Source organism: Ailuropoda melanoleuca, chromosome 4 (assembly GCF_002007445.2).
Source record: "Ailuropoda melanoleuca isolate Jingjing chromosome 4, ASM200744v2, whole genome shotgun sequence".
In the NCBI taxonomy this organism is placed as follows: domain Eukaryota; kingdom Metazoa; phylum Chordata; class Mammalia; order Carnivora; family Ursidae; genus Ailuropoda; species Ailuropoda melanoleuca.
Genome location: NC_048221.1, coordinates 12,366,307 through 12,386,185, shown reverse-complemented (window position 1 = coordinate 12,386,185; position 19,879 = coordinate 12,366,307). Strand labels below are relative to the sequence as shown.

Genomic DNA, 19,879 nt, shown 5'->3' with positions numbered 1-19,879 from the left:
AAGGCAGACACTTAACCGCTGTGCCACCCAGGCGCCCCTCATATGGTAATTCTATGTTTAATTATTTGAGGAACTGCCATACTGTTTTCCACAGTGGCTGCACCATTTTACACTCCCCCTAACAGTGCACNACTTGACCGCTGTGCCACCCAGGCGCCCCTCATATGGTAATTCTATGTGTAATTATTTGAGGAACTGCCATACTGTTTTCCACAGTGGCTGCACCATTTTACACTCCCCCTAACAGTGCACAACGGTTCTTCTTTGAATATTTGATAGAATTTGGGGCGCCTGGTGGCACAGTTGGTTAAGCCTCCGGCTCTTGGTTTCAGCTCACGTCATGATCTCAGTGTTGTGAGATTGAGACCAGCATCAGGCTCCAGACTTGGCTCAGAGCCTGCTTGGAACTCTCTCTCCCTCTCCTTCTTCCCTTTCCTCTCCCCTTCTAAAACAAATAAATCTTTAAACATTTTTTTAAAAATATTTGGTAGAATTCACCAGTAAAGCCATCAGGTCCAGGGCTTTTCTTTGTAAAGAGATTTTTGGTTATTGATTCAATCTTCTTGAAGGTCTCTTCAGCCCTAGGTCTATTCAGATTTTGGTCTCCTTTGTAATTTAGTCTTGGTTGGTTTTGCATTTCTAGGAATTTGTCCATTTCATTTAGATTACCCAAGTTCTTGGCATACAATGTTCATGTACTTTTTTATAATCTTTTTATTTCTGAGAATGGGTAGTAATGTCCCCACTTTCATTTCATATTTTAGTAATTTGAGTCTTCTCTCTTTTTATCCTTAGTCTGTCTAGTTAAAAGTTGGTCAGTTTCACTGGTCTTTTCAAAGAACCAACTTTTGGTTTTGTTGATACTCTTTTCTGTTCCCTAATTCATTTTTCTCTGCTCTAATCTCTATTATTTCCTTCTGTTAGCTTGGGGTTTAGTTTGTTTTTCTTTTTAGTTCTCTAAATTGTGAAATTAGGTTGTTTATTTGAGATCTTTCTTCTTTTTTAATGGGTATATAGCTATAAATTTCCCCTTTAGCACTGCTTTTACTGCATCCCATAAGTTTTGATAGGTTATGTTTTGTTTTCATTCATCTCTGGGTATTTTAAAATTTCCTTTGTGATCTCTTCTTGGATCCATTGGTTAATGAAGACTATGTTTAGTTTCCACAAATTTGTAAATTTTTCAGTTTTCCTTTTCCTACTGATTTCTAACTTTGTCCCATCATAGTCAGAGATGATACTTCGTATGATATCTATCTTTTAAAATCTACTGAGGCTTCATTTATGGCCTCACACCTGATCTGTCTTGAAGACTGTCCCGTGTGCACTTGAGAAGAATGTGTGTGCTGTTGCTGGGTAGAATGTTCTGTGAAGTCTGCTGGATCTAGTTGTTTTATTGTATTAAGTCTTCTACTTGCTTACTTATCTTCTGTCTGGTTATTCTGTCTGTTATTCAGAACAGGATATTGAAGTCTCCCAATTATTACTGTAGAACTATTTATTTCTTGCTTGAATTCTGTCCATTTATGTATGCTTCCTATATCTCAGCAGTCTCTTATTAGGTGCATACATGTTCGTAATTTTTATATCTTTTTGCTCTACTGAATCTTTTATTAATATATAATGTTCTTCTTGGTCTCTTGTAGCCTTTTTTGACTTAATGTCCATTTTGTCTGATATCAGGATAGCTGTACCTGCTCACTCTTGGTTACTATTGACCTGGCATATCTTTTCCATCCTTTCACTTTCAACCAGTTTTTTGTCTTTGGAGATAAAGTGAGTCTCTGGTAGACAGCAGATAGTCAGGTCATGTTTTTTAATGCACTCTGTTGATCTCTGCTTTTTAATTGAAAAGTTTAATCCATTTACATTTAATGTAATTACTCATAAGGAGGGCCTCACGTCTGTCATTGTGCTCTTTGTTTTCTATGTGCCTTAGAGCAGTTTTGAGATGCTAGCACAGGGCAGGAACCTAGCTCAGGGTACATGGCGGGGATCAGGGACAGCATCCTCATTCCAGCACCTAGGATGTTCCATCCTCGGCTATGCTACCCACTTCCCTTCTGTGAGTTCTTGGGGATAGTGGCAGTACACTATGCAGCTCCCGGTTCATAGCAAGAGCCCAGCCAGGCTGGCAGGCAGCTCCCATTCTTGTGGTTGTTTCATGGTTATTTCAGGCAGAGGGAACAGTCTGATCTTGGTGGGCAGAACCAGGTGTGGTGCAGGTGTGAAAGCAACAGGTAACCCTGAGCAGTTGGGCAAGGCTCAAGGGTCAAGATGCAACAAAGGTGGGATAGGTTGGAGCTTTCAAGAGTTCAGCTGAGCTGGAGAGAGGGAAAGCTGAACTGTCAGGTGTTGGAGTGGCTAATTCAAGCAACCACAAGGAGCCATGGTGAAGCCTTTCATCATTACCTTGACAGTATAGCCTGACTCCCCCTGTTCTGTTTTCCCCACAGAATGTCACACCTTGCAAGTAGATCAGACTTGGGGTTGTCTCATTGTGGAGGGAGCCCTGGGCAAAAGACTCTGACAGTTTTAGGGACCCTGGTGTCGGAGGAATGGAGGAAGGAGGGCTCAGAGTGGGAAAGTGCTGGGTGCTGAGCCAAAGCGGGGAGAAATGCCTCTGAGATTTCCTCCCACTGATAAGGAGACCTTGGCAATGGTCTTCAGACACTTAAAGCCATTGGGGCCCAGGCAGGTCCCTAGTGACACACAGACCTAGGAATGGAGGCAGTGGGGCTGGGAAGGCAAAATGTGGCTGGCAATTCCCGTCAGAGGCCACAGTATGCTGGCTGTGCCTCGAACCTGCTATGGGGAAGGCAGCGTCCCCTGACGGCAGCCAGGGAGAGCCTTTGTAATGGCCTGTAGTCAGGCCTAGAAAGAATCACACAAAGGATTATTAACTGGGAGTCGGGCTCCACAGGAGTCTCTTGGGACAAGGATACCAGGCCAGGACGAGTGGATGTCCCCTAGTTGGGGAGGCAGGCTGGTGGCACCCAGGGTCCACAGAAAAGTTGGCTGTGACCCTATGAAGTGGACAAATGTCCTGCCAACTGGGAAGAGGCCACATGAGTTGTCATGGGGTGACAGCATGTGATCCTCATAGAGGGGAGGATAGAGTCCGCAGGTCCTGTGGGGTTGCTGTGAGCCATAGGCTGGGGTGTCCGGCCGCCCAGTGAGGGCCTCCTGGGTCAGGCCCCTGGGAAGCGGACAGAGGCCAGGCAGGTGCGTAAGGAACAGCCTGGCCTCCTGCCAGGCCGGGAGCTGTCTGGGCTTCCCTTCCTGGGCTTCTCCCCAGGTCATGGGTTTTCTCCTCCAAGGACTCTTACACCAAATTAAGATAAATCTCAAAAGGACATCCTAGAAATGCAAAGGAGACCACAGCGTTTGTCCTCGCAAGCCGTCCTAGAGTGATCAGCGGTGCCACTGGCCGGGGGCAGGGGGAGCCTTGAGCGGCGGGCGCCACATGCGTCATTCCCGATTTCCTAGTGCCGCGTGATGACGGGCAAAAAGAAACAGGTGGAGTTCATTTGAATCATATATTTTATTTAACCCAATAGATATTCCCAAATATTATTGTTTCCACAGACAATCAATCGAAAAATTCTCGATGGTACGTTTTACGTTTGTTTGTTTTGTACTGCGTGAGTTTCCTACAGCTGCTGTCACAAAGTGCCCCAGACTGGGTGACTTACGACAACTGAAATTTATTCTGTCACAGTTCTGGAGGCTAGACGTCCGAGATCCAGGTGCGGGCAGGGCTGCACTCCCTCTGAAAGCTGCAGGGGAGAAGCCTTCCGGGCCTCTTCCAGCTTCTGGGGGCTCTGGCGTCCGTAGCTTGTAGCTGCGTCCCTCCCATCTCTGCCTCCGTCTCCTCTGTTGTGTCTGAATTTCCTTCTTAGAAGGACGCCCGGCATTAGACTGGGGCCCGCCTTACTCCAGCCTGACCTCATCTTAACTAATTTCATCTGCAAAGACCCTGTTTCCAAATAAGGTCACGTTCGCAGGTACTGGGCGTGAGGGCTTGGGTGTACCTTTCTGGGAGACACAAGCATGCCCCCAATGACTGGTCCCCTCAATTCAATGTCTTTCTCCCCTGCAGAGGGCAGGGCGTGCCCTACCAGAGTCGGCACGGCTGAACCCACGTGGCGGGTGACCCTGTGTCCACAGCTGTCCTGAGAGCCATTCGTGTTTCTGATTATATGAGTTCAGGCTGAGGGGCGGCTCTCTCCTGTCACACGCCGTGTGGTGCCTAAATGCTTATTTCCTGGCTGTGGGGACACCTACCTGGGCCCCCCCCCGCCCAGCCTTGCTGCAGTCCCCCCTTCCCCATCTGGCCGCCTTGGCCTGGCCCTGGAGAAGGGCCTATGATTGTCCATCCTTCCGCAGTGACCCATCTGGCGAGGAGACGCTCAGTGTGCAGGTCCCGGACTCCATCACCAGCTGGGTGGGCGAGGCCGTGGGTCTGTCCGAGGCTTGGGGCCTGGGTGTCGCCGTGCCTGCCCTGCTGAAGACCTTCAAGCCCTTCTTTGTCGACTTTACCCTGCCCCCCAACGTGGTCCGTGGGGAGCAGGCCAAGATCCCACTCAGTGTCTACAACTACATGGGCACCTGTGCAGAGGTACTAAACCCGCCCCCTCCCCCAGCCTTCCCTGTGCCCAGCGGTGGGGGGTGGGGCACCTGTGATGTCAGGAGTCAGGGATGGGGGGTCAGCCTGAGCGGCTTGGAAGGGGACAGAACATCTTTGTAAATGGGGAGGGGGCCCTGGGAGGGGCAGCAGCTGTGTTACCGGGGAGACAGGCAGGAAATCCTGCAAAGCAGGTGCTCACCGTCCCCGTTTACACTTGCACACTCGCCGACGTGGCCACGCTATTCCACTGGTTGGTGTTTCGGTTTCCACAAACGTCAGGGACGGAGGAGTCGCCAGCGGTTACGGGTTGAATGGGTCAGCACGTGCTAGGAACAATGAGGACTGCAGACCTTGACGATGCTGCACAAACGCCAGGGGCCGGGCAGCGGGGCCCCGGGGCTTCTCGGAGGAGGAGGAGGAGGAGGACGTGGAAGAGGTGACTCTCTCCGCTTCCTGCCATAACAAAGTAGCACCAACTGGGAGGCTGAGGACAATAGAAATGGATTCTTTCCCAGTTGCGGAGGCCAGAGTCCAAGGTCTCCGTGTGGGCCGGGCGGGTTCCTCCCGGAGGCTCTCAGGGAGCCCCCTCTCATGCCTCCTGCTGCCTGGCTCCAGTCTGTCTGCACGTGGCCGTCCCTCCCGGGTCTTCCCGCCGTGAATGTCTCTGTGTCTGTGGGTCCTCTTCTAAAGATCCCAGTCCTATTGGCGTAGGGTGGGCCCTCACCTCGCTGTAACGTAGTGACCTCTGCAGAGACCCTGTTTCCAAATAAGATCCCATTGACAGGTGCCAGGAGTGTAGGACTTCAAAATATCTTTTCCAGAGCCACAAATGAACCCGTAACAGCTACCCCGAGGGGGTGGGCTTAGGACTGACCTTGGAGACTGGGGGAAGTTTCAGACCCTGGTGATGAGGCAGGACGGCAGGCGAGGGGGGCCTGTGAGACCAGATGGGTGCATGATAGGGAAGGGGGCTTCAGGGGACTGGGGTCTGAGTATCAGTGCAGCTTGGGGAGGCGAGGACCACTCACCCTCCCCCACCTTTGTGATCCTTGAGCGCTGGCTAGGCCTGGATGTCAGCTGGTGGGAGGGAGGAAGGGAGATGGAGGGCTCTCCACGGTTAGGAGGGATGAGTGAGGGGCAGGATCAGGGGTCCAGCTGGAAGCAGGCCTGCTCTCTGCAGGTCTCAGCTGCACCCCGACAAGCCACATGCTGGGACATGGCTGACTTCCTGCTGGCCCTGGCCAAGTGTGTGGGGACCCCCAGGGCTGTTGGCTCATTCCACATCGAGGGCAGAAGATGTGAGCTGCAGCCTCAACCAGACACTGTGGAAACTAGAGATTTCATCCCCAAACCCCAGATTTCCCCTTTTTTTTTTCTCCCTGAAAAAATGAGGACATCTGGTTAGAGAGCAGTTTTGCTACCTGCAGGGCACTCCAGGCTGCTGGGGGTCCAGCACGTTCACACCTCTTGGCCCCCAGAAGACTGGACTTTGGCTTGGCATTTCTATTTACGGCCTCAGTTTGCCTCGGTTTCCCTATCTGTAAACTGGACGTGAGAGCTCACCCTGGCCCCGCTCACCCCCGCTGCCGGCTTCTCTGGGGCAGGAGGGAAAGAGCAGGCATGAGGGCCCCTCGTGAGCCTCAGCAGGGATGGCTGTGGTCTGTGATCATTTCTGAGCCTGGCCCAGAGCCAGGATAGCAAGCGTTCTGAGTCAGGCGCAGAGGGGGACCTGGAGCTTACATGCGATGCTTTACTCCTTTTTTCCCTTTGCAAATGCTATGTGTCCACTGAATGGCTACGCCGCCCAGAAGCGTGTTGCACGCGTTGCACGCGATGGTGTGTGACAGCCTCAAGGCTTGTAAGGGAGCTCTCACCTGCCGTCCAGCGGGGACAGTACGAGTCTGACGCTGGTGTTTACACGCAACCTTCCCTCCGGTGTCCCTTTGACTCTGTAGAAAAGCCTCCCGTTAATGTGCTGTCACCTAGGAGCTTCTTGTCCCTTGAGCCTTTAATTAAAGGAAAATGTCAAAAAAAGAAAAAAGAAGCCGATTCTGAAATAGGAATGAAACATCCAGAGGCCACCGGAAATGAGCTCCTCGGTGTGAAATGCTGGTGGTTCTCATTCATCATCCCTTGGAACCAAGTGCCCGAGTCCCCAGTGTGTGCCGGGCCTTGTGCAGACATCAGAAGACCCCAGGGCCCAGGACGTGGGGTCCTCCCACGCTCGACCTCGGAGTGCTCATACCGCTAACCTCTGAGGCCAGCGCTGGTCTCAGGATTTTGCCTGCATTGATACCAAGCGCCTGCACGGGACGGGGAGGAAGGGTTGGGGGTGGAATCGTTCCCAGATACGAAGCTCAGAGATGCACCGTTACATGTCCAAGGTCTCCCAGGGAGTTTGGGGCCGAGCTGTGTTAGAACTGGGTGTTTATAGGGAGCCGGGCAAGCCCCAAGAAAGAGCAGCTCCCCTGAACTCAGGAATCTTCAAGCAACATTTGAGTCAGGCACCAGGGCCTGGAAGGACATCCCTGGAAGAGGGAACAGCATGTGCAAGCAACAGAGGCAGGAGGCAGCTTAGCCTGTCCCGGGAACTGCCCATGACATGGTCTGGCTGGGCTTTAGGGTCTGATGGGAAAAGCAGGAGAGAGGAGGTCAGAGCCTCGTGCCTTCATCTGGGTGAGAGCCACTGTGGTGGGAACCAAGGCAGTGGCCATGGGGTGGCCTGGAGGGGGCCGAGGGGGACATGAGAAATAGGCTCAGGACAGGCAGCCCCAAAGCCCAGTGCCTGTACAGTCCATTCTCTGTCGTTCTTTTTTGGTAGCATATAGCCAGGGGGAATAAGACCGCAGTCTGAAAAAGCTGGTATAAGTGCAGACTGATCCCTGATCTAGAGGGTGGTCCCGCAAGGGAGGGTCCTCACTGAGTTGGCAGACAGGACCCTCAGGTGCCCCTTTTAGCTCCAAGCCCACACTGGCGGCTGCTTTGTTACACATCCCCAAGGCACCAGGGAACCAGACCCATTTACCCCCCTCAACATGGACAGCTGGTCGTTCCACCCAGGACCTGGAAAATACGGCTCACTGACGCTTGGCTCTTAAGTCTCTTCCCTGCTTGGAAGAGCGCTGACTCAGAGGGATGTGGGGGCTCCTGACGCACGCTGCAGCAGCTCCTCGCACTCGGGTGCAGCTGGGCTTGTCCCGAGGCAGGAGTCAGACGCTCTGTCACACTTGCCACTAGATTTTTCTCCTCTCCTTCCCTCCCCATCACACGTGCTTGCATGTGTGACTTAGGCGTGTTGATCCTCTGAGGCCCAGGGATCACTCCCCTTCAGCTTCATTACTTAAGCTCCTAGGAGGGCGCCTGTACCCACTAGGTGCTTCATATGTGCTGATTGGACAAATGGATGTGCACCAAAGAGCTTGTAATAGATTGAGAGGTGTAACCACACATGCACGTAGAGACACTCACACGTGTGTGCACGTGCTCGGGCACTGTGCATGTGTATGTGCGTGCACGTGTATATGCGTATGCCACACTTACACGCACGTAGGTATGCACACAGATGCGTGCATGGACAGCATACGTGTGCACGCACAGGACTCTTACTATGACACCACGGACCTCAGAGGTGGGACAGAGTCAGAAGTGCTTTGTGGGGCAGCAAGTCCCTCCCCTCTGGTGCCCTGGGTAGACGTGGGAGAAGATGCCCTTGAATCCACCTTGGTCCTGAGGGGAAGCTGCCCCCGTGGGGTGTTGGGGGGTGAAGTAAAGAGGGGGCTCGGAGCAAGACAATGGTAAGTAGCTGGTTCTGATTGGAAACAGAAAGGAGGCCGTGCCAGAAGAGCAGGGCTTTTGGGGAGGGCTGACGCGGTGGGTGGTGGGACGCGCTGGGAGGGCGCCCACATTACAGGCGCCACGAGCAACATCCTGCCCTCTGCAGGTGCACGTGAAGATCTCAGTTCCCAAGGGCATCCGGTTTGTCGGGCATCCTGGCAAACGCCATATGACCAAGAAGATGTGTGTGGCCTCTGGGGAGACGGAGCCCGCCTGGGTGGTTCTGTCCTTCAGTGACCTGGGACTCAGCAATGTCACAGGTGAGGCCCCGTGCTGCCTCAGGCATCCCCCCTCCGGGCCACCAAGGGGTCCGCGTGCTGAGCCCAGGCACAGGTGAGGGGTGGGCGGGGCAGTAGATGAGGTCAGGACGGCAGCTGGGGAAGCAGGCCAGAGGGACTGGGTCAGGACGGTCAGGACGTAGGGGTGGGGTGGGGCGGCCCCCAGGGGTGGGACCTGAAGCTTCACCTGGAGGGAGCCGAGCTTAGGTGCCACACCAGCCTAGCACGCGCATGCGTGCCCACATGCCTGCACATGCAAACACGTGGGCCAAGGGGGAGGGACGGTATGGCTCCCCCCACCCCCGGTGGAAACCTGTTCTGACAGCAAGCACTGAGTGCTCAAATCTCTGCAGCCAAAGCCCTAGCTTATGGAGAGACAAGCTGCTGCCGGGATGGGAAGTCCGTCAAACACTTGGAGGAGAGCTTCGCTGACAGGCGGGTCCCCGCTGGGAGGGATCACATCAGGCGCAGTGTGATGGTTGAGGTAAGCCCGTGTCCTCACCCAGGGCCCTTGGCCAGGGCCTGATTCCATCAGCCATGGGGTGGGGGCCTGGCTGGAGTGTATGGTCCCTGCCCATGGCTGGGGCAGCCCCTGTGGGTCCTACTCTCAGTCTGGGAGCAGGTGAGGAGTCTCTGTGTCTCCTCCCTCGGGGACTGCAGCATCCAGCCCCTGCAGTAGAGTGAGATTTGGTGGAGCGGCCTGGGACTGGCAAGGGCTGCAGGGAAGTGTCCTCTGTTACCCCCATGTTGACCATCTTAGAGGGCGGTGTGCTTCCGTCTCCGACTTCCTATTTGTCATAGGCAGTTGTGGGGATCGTGACCTGGTATTTGATGGCTGTCATTGGAATACCTATGCAGAAAGGACACAGAGCCTAGAGCAGAGGGGCCCAGGGGACGGGGTCTTATTGACAAGCCCCCCTGCCCCCGGCTGGGAATCTGGGATCTGCCACTTAGTGTGAGCTGGGCGCCTGTCTTGACATTCCAGCGGTGCTCCCCAAGTCAGGGGTGCTCACACTCATCCCACAGTGTGGGGGGGCCGGAGAGAATGCACACGGTCCCTCACAGGGCTGGGCATGCGGTAGCCGCGATGCCCCATATTTTGGGGGCTTCTTGGACACGTCAGAGCCCAGAGCCCTGCCGAGACTCTCACGCTACATGAAGGGTGCCCAGCAGCGCCGATGAAGCTCCTTGCAGCCTCCCGAGGGTCTGCCCCTCCCCCGTGGCCCAGCTGCAAACAGCTGTCCTCCCTCCTGCCCGTGGTCCCGGCAGTGCTGAGCACGCAGGATTTCCCTAGGCGCCTGGAGCCACACGTGCGTGGGGCAGAAGTCCTGGAGGTGGACGAGTCATTGCCACAGCGCGGCTGACAGGACAGGATGGATTCTTCGGGAACAAGCATGTCATCTGATGAGGAATGCAGTCTCCGTGAGCTGGCAGGATGGGACGGCCTCGACAGGAAGCACGGAGACCCCTGGCAGCCCTTTGCTCAGCCCGAGCTTGCTCCCTGGCCCGCAGCGCCCTCCTGTGGCCGTAGCGGATGGCAGGCCACCCAGAGCAGCCAGGCGGACTTGCAGGCCTGGAGTTCTTGCCTCCTCCATCTTGTGGAAGGAATTTCTCAATGCACAGAGAGGGATTCTGTGTCCCTGGGCCCCTCGTCCAGGTGCTTGGTGGTCCTCTGCGTGCAGCATCAGCTGGTATGACTTTGTGCAGGCTGTCTGGGAGCAGGAGGTGACGTTCAGGCATCAGAAGACCCGAGATGTCGATGCAAAAAAACTGAAGTGTGAACTGGAAAAATGGATTTCTGGAAACAGGAGGTGGCCGATGTGTGGCTTGATAAAGCAGCAAAACCCTTCTCCCACTCCACCCCACGGGAGAGCTCTGGGGGCGTGGTTGGTTTGCTGGATCGGTTATTTGGTGGACGGTCACGCGACACTGCCTGCCGTCTGCTGGGGGGGAAATTGCAGGTGACGGAAATACCTTCCCAAGAGATGTACGGTGGGGGAGCAGGTGACGTCTGGGAGCAATTGCGTGCGCTCTACGGGATGGAGGAGGAGCCAGGCTCCCTGGTTAGCCCGGGACACCAGGAGGACAAGGGGGGAGTGTGACAGGCATGACCAGTCTAGGAGCAGGTGGTGAGTTGATTTGACCAGAGCCTGGAGAAGGGAAATGAGCCTCAGTTTCTCCACCTGGGCCTGGGAAGTAGGCAGCCTGGTCCTTCTCCATGTACTTGTGACGCTGGCATCACCCTGCAGGGTCCAGACTTAGAGCTGCTGCCATGGGAAGGTGGCCACGCCCTGGAGCCGACCGCCCCTCCAGCACTCAGTTCTCCCCGTCTCTCTGTTTCAGCCGGAGGGAGCCCCCCGTGCGTACACCTACAGTGCTTTCTTCTGTCCCAACGGTGAGTCCCTGCGCCCGCCCTGAGGAGGACTTTGGCCCTTACCCCCACACTGTTGCAGCTCTCCCACTGCTAAGTGGATACCTGCCCTTCCTGGGCTCAGAAGACACAGCAGTGGAGAACTGAGATGTCCGGGCTGCTGACGAGCATGAGTCAGAGTGAGGGCCGGGCATCTGCCATGCAGGAAGGCAGTGCCCACGAATGTAGACTGGAGGCACCAATGAGAAGAGAGACCCTGGACAGGAATAGGGCTGTATGCAGGGCCCTGGGGTGAGAAGCTTAGGATCCAGGGAAGGGAGGTCTTAGAGTCGGGTCAGGGGAAAGCTGTGAGAAGCAAGGCTGACCCAGAATCCTGAGCCTGTAGAGAAAATAGGAAATTAAAGTGGGTTCCAGAAGACGTGCGATTTGGGGTCTGCCTCAATCCCCTGAAATCGACATGATACTTGTACATGATCCATGAAAAAGAAATGGGTACAGAGTGCCCAGTGGGCGCCTCTGCCTTGGCGGGGTCAGGGAAATGCTAAGCAGAACGTGACCCGGGGTTGCTGGTGGGAGGGTCTGCCTTCTCCCTGTCCAGTCCCTCCCAGAGGAACCATTTAGCTTGGAGCCCAGGCCTGGCCGCGCACTGGGCAGCCCCCCAGCAGGCTTTGGCAGGTGGTGGAGCTGAGGATCTGAGCTGGAGTCCCTGGGGGTTGCCATTGCCAAGGCATTCAGCACCACAGGTGCCGTGAACCACATGGATCACTCTGGACACAGGCTTCCTCTTGACATGTTTCCCCTTTTTTGTATTAAATAACAATACGGTGCATATATGCTCAAATGATTTTTGACAGAGGCGCAAAAGCGATTCCATGAAGGAAGGAGAGCCTTTTCCACAAACGGTGCTGGAGTAATTGGACATCTATTGGCAAAAGCATGAACTTTGACCTAAAGAGCCCACTTTATTTATTCATTTATTTTATTTATTTGACAGAGATAGAGACAGCCAGTGAGAGAGGGAATACAAGCAGGGGGAGTGGGAGAGGAANCGACCTAAAGAGCCCACTTTATTTATTTATTTATTTTATTTATTCGACAGAGATAGAGACAGCCAGTGAGAGAGGGAACACAAGCAGGGGGAGTGGGAGAGGAAGAAGCAGGCTCATAGTGGAGGAGCCTGATGTGGGGCTCGATCCCATAACGCCGGGATCACGCCCTGAGCCGAAGGCAGACGCTTAACCGCTGTGCCACCCAGGCGCCCCAAAGAGCCCACTTTATACAAGAATTGACTCAAATGGATTGTGGACATACATGTCAAACTATAAAATTTTTAAGAAAAAATTTGGGAGATAATCTTTGGAATCTAGGGCTAGGTGAAGAGTTTTTAGATATGATACCAAAAAGCATGACCCATAAAAGGAAACTGATGAATGAACCCTCATCAAAATTAAAAACTGCTTTGCAAGGAGTGCCTGGGTGGCTCAGTTGGTGAAGCATCGGACTTTTGATCTCAGCTCAGGTGTTGATCTCAGGGTCATGAGTTCAAGTCTCATGTTGGGCTCCATGCTGGTTGTGGAACCTACTTCAAGGAAAAAAAAACTGCTTTGCAAAAGATGCTGTTAAGAGGAAGAAATACAAGCTATAGACTGGGAGAAAATCTTTCCAAACCCAGATCCAACAAACGACTAGTAGCAGAATATATAAAGAGCTCTCAAAATTCAACAATAAATACAACAATGCAGTTAGAAAGTGGGAAAAAGGAGGGGCACCTGGTTGGTTCAGTCAGTGGAGCATATGACTCTTAATCTCAGGGTTGTGAGTTTGAGCCCCATGTTGGATGTAGAGATTACTTAAAAATAAAATCTTAAAAAAAAACAAAAGTGGGAAAAAGAAAGTTCACCAAAGAAGATACACAGGTGGCGAACAAGCACATGAAAAGACGTTCAAATCCTTAACCATTAGCAAAATGCAAAATAAAGCATCATGAGTTATCAATGCACACTTATAGAATGACTTAAAAAAAAAAAAAGTTGCCACAATAAAAGGTGGCCGGGATGTGGAGAAAAGGCGTCATTCATACATGGCTGGTGGGAATTGTAAATGGTATGGCCACTGCTCGTAGTTTCTTAAAAAGCCACACATGTTCCAAAGAAATTGCACTACGAGCCATTTATCCCAGAGAAATGAAGATTTCTGTTTACACAAACACCCATACACAGACATTCCTATCAGCTTTATTTGTCATAGCCCCAAACTGGAAACAGCCTAGGTGTCCTTTGGTGGATGAGTGGTTGTACAAATTCTGGTACATTCATACCCTGGAGTGCTAGTCACTGGTAAAAGGGAATAAACCATTGATATATGCAGCAACTTGCGTAAAGGGGATTGAGTGAAAAAACCTCAATCCCAAAAGGTCTATAAATGATTCCATTTATGGTATTTTTGAAATGACAACATTTTAGAAATGGAGATCATATTATAAGTCATTGCTGAGATGGGGAGGAAGGGTGTGGATATGGTGATAAAGGACAATAGGAGGGATCCTGTACAAATAAAATTGGGCAAATCGGAATAAGATTAATGGATTGTATCAATGTCAATATCCCAATTGTGATACTGTAGTAGGATTTTGTGAGATACCACTGAGGGAAACTGGGTCAAGAGGACACAGATCTTTCCGTATTATTTCTTACAGTTGTCTGTGAATCTATCATTATTTCAGTAAAATTTAAATTAAAAATATTTTTTAAAGTGATCAATGTGTGGGGCGCCTGGGTGACTCAGTCCGTTAAGCGTCCAACTCTTGATTTTGGCTCAGGTCATGATCTCAGGGTCGTGAGATCAAGCCCCAGGTCAGGCTCCATGCTTAGCTTGGAGCCTGCTTAGGATTCTCTCTCCCCATCTGCCCCTCCCCACCTCCCTCTCTAAAAAATAGGAAGTGATACATGTGTATAAATACTGAATGATCATACTCATACGAGGTACTTAGAGAAGTTGAAATCATAGAGACAGAAAGAATGGTGGGAGCCCGGGGCTGTGGGGAGGGGTTGGTGACTTAGTGTTTAATGGGGACAGAGTTTCAGTTTTGCAGGATGAAAGAGTTCTGGAGGTGGACGGTGCTGGTGTTTGCACAATGTGACGGTATTTGATAGCACTGTACACTTAAAAATGTTTAAGATGGCAAACTTACATTATGTGTATTTTACCACAATAAAAAAACTGGGAAAAGAAAAAGCAATACCTATGTATTACAGGGAATTTAGAAAGCAGGAAAATTCTCTCCGCTGGTTTGCATCCATAGATGACCTCTTCTGACATTTTGTTGTATTTGGTTTCATAGGATTGATTGTTGTTTGTTTTAATGTAGTTGTGATTTATGAGCCGTATGAGTTTGAATTCTGCCTCGCTCATTTAACACATCCCAAGCACTTTTCCTTGTTACTGTAAAGTCTTTATAAACAGCATTTCAAAACAGCTTTAGTATGTTCTATCAAATGACTGCTCCCAGGGCACCTGGGTGGCTCAGTCAGTTAAGCATCTGCCTTCAGCTCAGGTCATGATCCCGGGGTCCTGGAATTGAGCCGTGAGTTGGGGTCCCTGCCCAGCGGGAAGCCTGTTTCTCCCTCTGCCTGCTTCTTCTGCCTGTCTCTCCACTTGCTTGTGCTCACGCGTGTGCACACACACTCTCTCTGTCAAGTAAATAAATAAAATTCTTAAAAAAAAACAACAAAAAACCCAAAACGACTGCTCCATAATTTGACCATTATGGAATGTTTTGAAACATTGTTGGACACTTATATATTTTCTCTATTTTTTACATCATAAATTATGCTAGCCTGAATATATATTTGTATTCAAAGTAGAGTCAGTAATATTTTTAACATGTTTATGGAGGTATAATTGGCATACAATAACTCACACGTATTTTAAGCATACAGCTTGGTAAGTGTTGGCATATGTGTACATCCACGATACCATCACAACTAAGATAATGAGGATTTCCATTAAAGCCAAAAGTCATGCTCCCTTGTAACCACTCACCCTGTCTACCCTTGTCACTAGGGAACTACTGACCTGCCTTCTGTCTCTATAGATTACTTTGGCCTTTCTAGACTTTTATATAAATGGAATCATGTAAAATGTACTCTTCTTATCTGGTTTCTTTCACTCAGCATAGAAATTTTGAGTTGCATCCATGTTGTGTATATCAATGATTTGATCATTTTAAGATTTTTTTTTCAAATTTATTCGACAGAGAGACAGCCAGCGAGAGAGGGAACACAAGCAGGGGGAGTGGGAGAGGAAGAAGCAGGCTCCCAGCAGAGGAGCCTGATGTGGGGCTCGATCCCACAACGCCGGGATCACGCCCTGAGCCGAAGGCAGATGCTTAACCGCTTGTGCCACCCAGGCGCCCCTGATTTGATCATTTTAAGGCTGAGTGGGACTCCGTTGAATGGATGCATTGCACTTTGTTTATTCATTGACCTGTTGATGGGCATTTGAGTTATATCCAGTTTGGGGCTATTTCCAATAAAGCTGCTATGAATATTCATGAACAAGTCTTTGTACGGGTAATATATTTTCCTTTCTCTTGAATCAGTACCTAGGAGTGGAATAGCGAAATCATACAGTAGGTAGGGGTTCAACCTTTTAAGAAACGGTTGCGCAGTTTTCTGAAGTGGTAGTACCATTTTGCATTCCCACCAGCAGGGGGTGACAATCACTTCCTCCCTCTCCTCATCCACACTTGTCGTTGTCCCATCTGATTAATTTTAGCTCTTCTTTTTTTTAAAGATTTTATTTATTTATGTGACAGAGAGACAGCCAGTGAGAGAGGGAACACAGCAGGGGAGTGCGAGAGGAAGAAGCAGGCTCCCAACGGAGGAGCCCAATGTGGGACTCAATCCCGGAACGCCGGGATCACGCCCTGAACCAAAGGCAGACGCTTAACGACTGCACTACCCAGGCACCCCAATTTTAGCTCTTCTAATAGGTGTCTGATGATATCTCATTGTGGTTTTAACGTGCATTTCCATCATTCAAGCATCTTTTCATGTGCCTGCTTACTACTGATATATATATATATTTTTTTTTTTTGAGTAAAGCGCCTATTCAGATCTTTTAACACTAATTTTAAATTGAGTTTTGGAAGTTTTTAAAAATATATTCTGGATACAAGTCCTCTACCAGATAGATGCTTCACAAAGACATTTCTCCCAGTGAGTGGCTTGTCTTTTCTTTCTCTTAATAGTGTCTTTCAAAGAGCAGAAGTTTCTCATGTCGATGCAGTCCAATTGATCAGTCTTTCCTTTTATGGATTATGCTTTTGTTGTATCTAGGAAATCTTTCCCAAATCCTATGTTCTCTTCTCAGAGTTTTTGTAGTATTAGGTTGTATGCTTATCAAATGGCTGTGATCCATTTCGAGTTGATAATTGGAGACCACGCAAGGCATGGATTGGAGTTCCCCTTTCCTGCTTCTGGCTAACTAGCTGTTCCAGCACCATTTGTTGAAATAGTTTTCGCTATTGAATTGCCTTCACAGCTTTGTTTCAAATCAGTTGTTTGTACACGTATGGGTCCCTTTCTGGACTCCCTACTCTGTTCTGTTGAGCACCTGCCTGTATTGACATCGGTACTGCACTGTTGGGATTACTGCAGCTTTCAATTAAGTCTGCACATCGATTAAGTAGAATTGATCCTTGGGAGCATTTCTTCTTTTGTGTGCTGTTGGCACAACTGTCATTAAGCCAGCTCCGTTTGCTGTTCCTCGGGCCCCCCGTGGTCCTGATTCTAAGTTCTGGGCACAGGCAGGGAGAGGCAGATGCCTCCAGGGGCACCCTCAACCCCCTCTCTCCTTCCCTCCATCCAGAGAGAGTCCACATCTCCACACCCAACAAATATGAGTTCCAGTACGTGCAGCGGCCACTGTGTCTCACCCGTTTTGATGTGGCCGTGCGAGCCCACAATGATGCCCGAGTGGCCTTGTCTGCTGGGCCCCAGGACACAGCAGGCATGATAGAGATCGTCCTGGGGGGGCACCAGAACACCAGGTCCTGGATCTCCACCAGCAAGATGGGCGACCCCGTGGCCAGCACACACACGGCAAAGATCCTCTCCTGGGATGAATTCAGAACATTCTGGATCAGCTGGCATGGAGGGTTCATTCAGGCATGGCCGGGCTGACTGGGGTGGGCTTGGGAACGTCATGCTCCCGGGCATTTGCTGCCTCCTGCTCTGTGTCCAGTTCTGGCAGGGGGCAGGGAGGAGGGAGGGTAAACACAGGGCACCACCTCAGGCTGCTCATAGTCTGCCTGGAGTCACTTACAGGGGTGTAGGGATTTGGGAGCTGAGGGATGGTGGGTGGTCATGGAGAAGGAAAGTGGATATAAGCAAGTGAAATGGGGGCTGGTGTATTTTAGGCGCCAGGCAAAGGGGACACAGAAAAGGAGCAGCTAACACAGCTTTCTAGAGGAGGGACATAGCCAAACGGGGTTTTGAAACATGAATAGGAGTTCACCAGGCAAACTGGAGAGTGGAAGGTGTTCCAGGCAGAGGGAGTAGCATGTGCAAAAGCCCAGAGATTCCAGGGAGCCCAATGACTTTGGAAGCTATAGATGCCACACTTGTGTCTCTGTTGGCCATTGAATGGATGAGGTGACCTTTAGATTCTCTGTCTATGACCCCCACCCCCACCCATAGCCAGTGTCATTGCTGCCTGAGCACCACTGTGTGCTTCCTTCCAGCATCCAGCAGCTTTGGCCTCTTTTTCCAGGTTGGCCATGGTCCAGAGCCTTCCAATGAGTCTGTCATCATGGCCTGGACCCTCCCCAGACCACCAGAGGTCCGATTCATTGGCTTCTCCACTGGCTGGGGCTCGGTGGGTGAGTTCCGCATCTGGAAGAAGGTGGAGATGGACGAGAGCTACAGTGAGGCTTTTACCCTGGGAGTCCCACACAGCGCCATCCCTGGGTCTGAGCGGGCAGTGGCCTCTGTCATAGGTGCGTCTGCCTGGTAGCCTGGCCGGGGGAGAATGGGGGCAAGGACTCAGGCCAGGGGCAAGGTGTCCACTCCAGACTCAGCTTCACATCAGCCTCTACTGGGGATCTGTTTCTCTGGGGCTTCCAGCCCATACCCATTCACCCAACAAGCAGCTTCTGGTGCTTCCTCTGTGCCAGGACAGATCCAGAGATGACCCCAACCCTGTCTTCGAGGTGTTCCCAGTCCGCCCACGGTGGGTCCAGACCCAGCCTGTCCAAGCCCTGTGTGAGGCAACCCTCAGGGGCAGGTGATGAATTCTGTGAGGGAAATGAGTGTGGGGTGATGTGCAAGAAGGCAGAAAGTCTGGGTGAAGTCAGCAAGGTGCAGGGTGGAAGGTGGGGTTCCTGGTGAGAGGGGCAGACATCTAGAGCATTTGCTGAGCAGGAGTCAGTGGCTGTGACCGGGGGTCTGTGGGGTGTGGGTTGTCTCCTGTAGCCCAGGTACAGGAGTGGAAAGTGGGGATTGCGTGGTCAACATGGTGTTGGGTGTTGGAAGGGTGGAGATTGGGGAAGAGGCCGGGAGGGGCACACAGACCTGAATGTAGGGGTCTTGGGTCTCTCTGACATCAGAGGACAGAAGCCCTGGGGCCCAGACTGGTTGGTGGTTGTGGCCAGATCGGAGGATGTGGGAGCTTACAATTTCTGAGCCAGGAGATCAAATCAGAGATGGCCCTAGGGGCGAATGGCCTGGGTAGCAGCATAGGGAAGCAAGCAGAAGGGCAGGGATGGAGAGGGGGTTAAGGCCAGGACCTCTGTGCCAGTGCCTTCAGCACAGTGGGATGGAAGGTGGAAAAGAAGCTGGGAAGCCCAGAGGAGGGTGCCTGCAGGAGCAGTGGCAGCCTCTATGGGGCAGGAGGAGAAGCCAAGGAAGGAAGGGAGGTATAATCAGGGAACAGCAGGAGTTCTGGAGGGCCCATCAGCTATGTGTGGTGTAGAGAAGCCAAGAAGAGGAACGCAGAGTGCTGAAGGGAGGAAAGCACGGGAGAAATCGAAAGGAAAAAAGAACTGAAAAATATACCAACAATGTCATGTGTGTATGGAAACTTTAAAAAAATCTAAATATTCATGGCTGAAGAGAAAATCATGTTTCCTAATGGAAATTAGAAAAAAATATTTAAAGTGGAACCACAATGGCTGGATTGACCTATCAACACTTGTAACCAAAGTTGTACTTAGAGGAAAATGTATAGCCTTAGAGGCACCTATTTTAAAAGCCACAAAGAAACGAGCATTCAGCATAATGAAGAGGTAGAGAAAGAGCACCGAGTTGAGACTAAAGAACACAGAGGGAGGTGTGTAGGAGAGTTCCAGCGGGTGGCTGCCAAGGCCAGGGACCACGCTGGGCTAAGTGGGCAGGGGGTGCGGTCTGGTCCCAAAGGGCAGCAGTGGCAGTTAGAGGGTGGGTGGCCAGTGTCAGGCCATAGGCCGCCCTGGGGAAAGCTGTCCCTAGGACAGCCAGGGGAGCAGTCAAGGCCGGCCTGCAGCCCGGCGCTCGTTTCTTCCCCTCCAGGAGACGTCATGGGGCCAACCCTGAACCACCTCAGCAACCTCCTGAGGCTGCCCTTTGGCTGCGGAGAGCAAAACATGATCCACTTTGCACCCAACATCTTTGTCCTGAAGTATCTGCAGAAAACCCGGCAGCTCAGCCCTGAGGTGGAGCGAGAGACCACAGACTACTTGGTACAAGGTACTGGAGATGCGGCGGGGTGGGGGGGGTCGCCCCGGGG

At 51.5% G+C, this 19,879-nt stretch overlaps 1 protein-coding gene across 1 annotated transcript in view; it reads left to right on the top strand.

The window, feature by feature from the left end:
• CPAMD8 (C3 and PZP like alpha-2-macroglobulin domain containing 8) overlaps window positions 1-19,879 on the top strand; it is an 82,918-nt gene that overhangs the window by 38,128 nt on the left and 24,911 nt on the right. The window contains exons 20-26 of the mRNA XM_034658001.1: window positions 4,390-4,621; window positions 8,571-8,724; window positions 9,096-9,226; window positions 11,086-11,137; window positions 16,985-17,283; window positions 17,888-18,113; window positions 19,663-19,839. Coding sequence (XP_034513892.1) covers window positions 4,390-4,621; window positions 8,571-8,724; window positions 9,096-9,226; window positions 11,086-11,137; window positions 16,985-17,283; window positions 17,888-18,113; window positions 19,663-19,839 — 1,271 coding nt within the window. The remainder of the gene's footprint in view (window positions 1-4,389; window positions 4,622-8,570; window positions 8,725-9,095; window positions 9,227-11,085; window positions 11,138-16,984; window positions 17,284-17,887; window positions 18,114-19,662; window positions 19,840-19,879) is intronic.